The sequence below is a fragment of the Coffea arabica genome, chromosome 7c (genome assembly GCF_036785885.1).
Source record: "Coffea arabica cultivar ET-39 chromosome 7c, Coffea Arabica ET-39 HiFi, whole genome shotgun sequence".
Classification (NCBI taxonomy): domain Eukaryota; kingdom Viridiplantae; phylum Streptophyta; class Magnoliopsida; order Gentianales; family Rubiaceae; genus Coffea; species Coffea arabica.
This window is the reverse complement of record NC_092322.1, coordinates 1,971,385-1,976,587: the sequence shown is the minus strand read 5'-3', so window position 1 is coordinate 1,976,587 and position 5,203 is coordinate 1,971,385. Positions and strand designations below refer to the sequence as shown.

Here is a 5,203-nt window from a genome sequence, read left to right as displayed (position 1 = left end):
ATTTTGGGAACTTCAACTCTCTCTCTCGCGTGTATCTTCAACTTGCCAATTTGTTTTGACAATCTCTACAGGGACTCCGGCCGTCCCCCGTCTTATCTTCTGACGGGTAAATCGCGGCTAAAACTTCTAACTCCGTCACAAGAGGAGTGAGAGGTTCTACCGTACCATCCAGATGATTAACCCTCCCCTCCCCGGCCCCCAAAGTAAAACAAAATAAAGAAGAGCTTATGCTTGTATTGTACCTTATCAACAGGGTGTGCAGCTACTAAGATCATGTCTCCATAACACAGTGGGAAGCACCAAGTTAGGCTAACCAAGATAACTGGCAATAAACCTTTCTTGCAGCTTCTTTCAGTTTTATACATAATCTACGATCATTCCAAAAGGTCAAAGCGGTATCCGGTCCCTATTGTTGCACCGTTGTTGTTAAAATCAGCTGATACAGCAACGCTTCTCCGGCCAACCTATGAAATCTACTGCTTGGGATGCTAGGATAAACTATACAGATCTTATAACTCAGCACCAAAGGCACAAATGGCTCATAGAAAAAGAAAAAAGTACCCGCGCATATTCAAGATCAGAAGATGGTAGCTCCTCAACAATAGAGAAGCGAGATTCGCAAAATCAATTTCTAAAAGAAAATGCCAAGAGAAAAACGCTTGATTTTATTTCAAAATTAGTGCACATACACAAGCTCACTCTGATTGTCTCGCTAAGTCATATATTAGTATGTACATGGACTAAGAACTCAACATGCCATCTTAGATACAAAACCACCTAATTGATACAACATCCAAAACAGTGCAACTTCCTACACTCTAATCATCAAGTATGCTTCTGATCTCTTGCATCAAGATCTGGTCAGGGGCAACAACATGTGTGGTAAAACTAGCATAAACCAATAGATCCTGTCTTCTGTTGCCACAGTATCGAGATGTTTGTCAAGTTTGCTGCCTATTGGTTTACGACGTCTCGTGGAAACTTAAGGACCTGGATAAGGCTGCTGGATTGGCTTGCAACACAGTAGAGGTTTCTGAAACACGTGTCTTTTCATCCCCCTTCGGTTGGAAGGCCTTGAAGAGACCAGCTCCACCAACTGAATCAACTTTATCAATTTTTATTCCCAAGGTTGCCCATATAGAACTCCTTGCAGCTTCTCCTGGGTCATCAATGCGCAATGTTTTTGGAACCCACAAGCATTTTTCAGGATTACTCTCTTTCTGTGGCTCTTCTTTCTTGCTGTCGACAGGTTTCATTATGCTATCATCCCTCGAGTGCTTCCCCAAAGTTGGGGAATTAGGACCAGAAGTCCGGGAATTGAGGTTTTGGGATGTAGGTGGTGGGCTAAGCCAAGGGACAGTCCAAGTACCCGGTACGGTACAACCCCAATAAGGAGCAGCAGGATAGAATTGCATAGGAAACCCAGGAGGGCAAAAAGCAGCTGGTGGTACTGAAGAGCCCCATGGAACTGCATTCCATGGGTAAGGAGGCCAAGGAGCCCCTGGAAAGCAAGGTACCTGAGGAGAAATGCTCTGACAATTAGGCATCTGCTTGTCTGGCAAACTATCTTTAGCAGCCTCATCCTTTGAACTTAATGTAGTGACAGAAGATCCACTCAAGTGTTCATCTCCATTCCCTCCAGTTCCATAAGGAACTGGTATTCTCAACTCCTCTGGTCTATGGAAGCCATTCCGGGTACAATTCTGCATCGTTTTCTCAGCAATATTCAAAACCGAAGCCATTGACTCGCACAAAGGTGCATCTGAACCAAAGGTGAGTACGGTACCATTGGGCTTCAGCGTAGGGTGGTGTATTCCATTTGGAAGATCTGGTTGGGAATTATGAAGAGTTTCTGACACTGATATGTGTCTATATTGTGAGACTGAATTTTTGTTCTTGCGTCGACCAGCACCAACAGGAACATTTCTCATGGTCCCGCCAGCAGTCCAGTACCTCTGGCAATTCTTACAGAAGTGTCGGGGCTGGTTCACGTTGTAATTGTTATAATAACAGAACTTTGTATCCATACTATTACAGCGAGGACAAGGAAGTATCTTGTCTGGCTTCTTCAGCGTCTTATCCTGTGAGTTACTTGTTTCATTCTGCTCATCTTCAGCTTTTGAAGCTTTTGCAGGTGCAGCTTCACTATCTACTGATGGTGCTTTTGAACTCTCCTTTGTGAGTGAACTCAAAGTTGGATCTATTAACTCTTCAGGCATCATGGATTGGGCTCCATCCTCTGTTTTACTATCATTTCCTTTTTCCCCTGAAAAGTCCTGCAATTAAAAAAGATCTACTTAAGTATGAAGACAACATAAGCGGCATAAAAAACAACTTGTTATTGCCACTGCTTATGAAATACGATTAGTAAAACACTGGTAAGTAAAAAGTGATACACTTCACAAAATTAAGCAAATCTGAAGCATAGGAGTAACTACACAAAATAATTGTGGCTAAATATAAAAGTATATATATGAACTCTGCATCTAAAATATCTCAAACACATCTTTTCAACAACTGATTGTTATGCACTGAAGTACCTAATCTTAAACGTCTCCATAACGTTGCCAGCATTTGACAAATTACACGAAATTCCTCAATAGAACAACCTTAGCTTATTCATCAAAAAATAGAGCATCCACAAATTAAAGCATTTTTGGTGAGATGACACAACAATGGCAGACATTACAACATACAAAAAATTAAATCAGCTGGGAAGTAGTGGTAGGTACAATTAAAGAAGTAAATCCAGCAGACATAAAGCATAGAATATGCTGGATTACAAACTTCTTCACAAATTCTGAAAATACCACATGGTACCCAGAAGTGTCTACTAAACTGGATTATTAGCTCTCATCATTTGTAAAGATCACATTAAACACACAACATATAAGTGAGACGAGTGTACCTTAAACTCATACACCAACCTATCCTACTTAATTTTGTTGCATAAAGGGCTCCAACATAATAGTAAACAGAAACTTTGCCCCGGAATTGAAATTTGAAGGAACAAATAAAAGCATGAAAGCATCCTTGATGGATCCAGTCTCTAGGGTTCAGGCTCCCATTATTAGATTAATTAACAGAAACAGGAGAAGAATCTAACGGTCCTTTAGAGTACCGTCACTTAAATTCTATGGACTGGATGAGTAGATAAACTTTCAACCCCAAAATACCAAGGGCAAGCTAGTCTCGTCCGTCCAGGGACAAAACTCCACAAGGAAACCATTTTTGGCAGCATCATCAGCAGGCAACTACAAAACTTGAAAAAGACTGCTTCTAAAGGTTGAAAAAGTTTTCATTCCAGCAAACCTTCATTCAGGTCTAAAGAATAAACTCACTTGAATTTGAGCACGTATACCAGCTCATAGAGATAAACACGTCAATTCAATCCGCAAAACCACTAGAAACATGAAGAAGATGGTATCAAAGTGACGAGTTTTCCCAATCCAAAATATACCCACTTACCGGAAAAGTTAATAAAATACTCAAATTGAATCATATTATCCGAAAACCCCAAATCAGAAGCTGAACAAAAGATAAAAGAAGGTCGCGGAAAGTCAACTGTATACTGCGTACCCAAAACATCTGAAAACGAAGATGGAACCCATCATTCCTTTCACAAATTCAAGTAATGGGTCATTTACGAAATAAAGAAATAATCAAGTAGGAACCTTGTCGGATTCTTCCTCCGCTCCACTTCTATCCAGGTTGCTGTCTTCAGGTAAAGAATTCGGTGAAGAAGGACGATCTTGAACTAAAGTATCATCAGGGGAAATATCATTAGATAGAGCTGAAGCATCTCCGCCGCATTCGGAAGCCGCCGCAGCAGCCGGAGCCTCCGGCAGCTGTATCGTCTTCCCAAACAGCTTTATCGCCGGGTCCTTTGCTTCCGACATATGTGGGGTTTTGGATAATACTAATAATAATATCAATAATATAATAGCAATACAACAACTGCTAGCTAGTACCAACAGGCAGAGACAGGAGTTACGGAGCAAAGCTAAATCCGTTGATAAATGGTAATGGGAATGGGCCGTCCCACATCCACTCTTACTCACTCTCCCTGTCCCTGAGGCAGAGATCTGATGCAGCACCCACAACACACGCTCACGCACTAACCAACGCAACCATTGGGAGTCTGCTCTGGGGGGCAAAAGGCAATTGGGCTCGAGTCGATTAGAGTGGAATTGAGGAGGGGGTTACTCCGTGCAAGCTGGGTTAAACCCAGTTGGGCAAGCCACGTCAGCAAGAAAAAGCAAAGCTCAGCCACAAGTTTTATGTGGCTTTGAGATCTTCTCTTTCTCTTTCTCTTTCTCTTTCTTGCTTTTGATTTGATTCTTTACAGAAAGGGGTTTGGGGGGATTTAAATCTGAGTCAGCACGTATTTTTCCCCAATTCCTCGGCAGCCCCCACCTCTCTCTCTCCCCCAACTCTGCTTTACACATCTTTTATCCTCGCTTTTCAAAAAGTCGCCAAGCTTTTTCCATTGCAAAACCATTTCTTTATTTTTCCTTTCCCTTCTCCTTCTGGAAGGGGTTTCATTTTCTTGTGGATGGAAACGCAAGTTGGCTTAAAGTGGAATGGAATTGCTGAACGATTTCTCTCTTCTTCTTCTTTTTTTTTTTTTTCTTAAATATATATATATTTTTTAATTTTAATAAGTTTTGCATCCAAGGCAAGAAGGGTGGCCGCTTAAAAACGTACGAGTTCAGTATTGTCTAATTTAATCACCTTCTTAAGTTCTAAGAACGTTTGACGCCCACAATATGTAACCTGTCCCCAGTTGCACCCATCTAAAATTGGAACATCGACTTGATCAGTCGTTGGACTGGTGGCCACCACCGAACCATTAAGGCTTTGATAGGATTCCATCAATTATCACATTAAGGCTTTGGCAGGTTTCGATAGTAATTTTGTCCTCATTAATTTCCATAGATCCAGTTAGATCTTTTTTTTTAGTTAAATTAAAATATAATAGGATATAAATAAAAAGTGATAATTGATCAAAAAAAAAAAACTTGATCAGGTTTTTTTTTTTGTTTTGGTACTAGTATAAGAAAAGCTTAACAGACGCTTCTATTCCATTCCTCAATCGAGTCATCATCATTTCATTCATGTCATAGATTTTTTTTTTTTTTTTTAAATTCAGTTGCCTATGGCCTCAACTTGCATCCTTAAAGCGGTCCTGGAAGGAATAAGT

General features: G+C 40.7%; 1 protein-coding gene across 2 annotated transcripts; it reads right to left on the bottom strand.

Annotated features, from left to right (window-relative positions):
- Positions 1 to 642: 642 nt before the first annotated feature.
- Positions 643 to 4,558, bottom strand: LOC140010345 (cyclic dof factor 1-like). Of its 2 annotated transcripts, none has more exons than XM_072057025.1 (2): positions 3,675 to 4,558; positions 643 to 2,276 (listed from the first exon to the last, which is right to left on the bottom strand). In XM_072057025.1, exons 1-2 carry the CDS (start codon positions 3,897 to 3,899, stop codon positions 963 to 965), a joined length of 1,539 nt encoding a protein of 512 aa, XP_071913126.1. In that variant the 5' UTR covers positions 3,900 to 4,558; the 3' UTR covers positions 643 to 962. The 2 variants fall into 2 exon arrangements, with proteins under 2 accessions (XP_071913126.1, XP_071913127.1); XM_072057026.1 differs by lacking the exon at positions 3,675 to 4,558 and adding an exon at positions 3,469 to 3,573.
- Between the last annotated feature and the right edge of the window lie 645 nt (positions 4,559 to 5,203).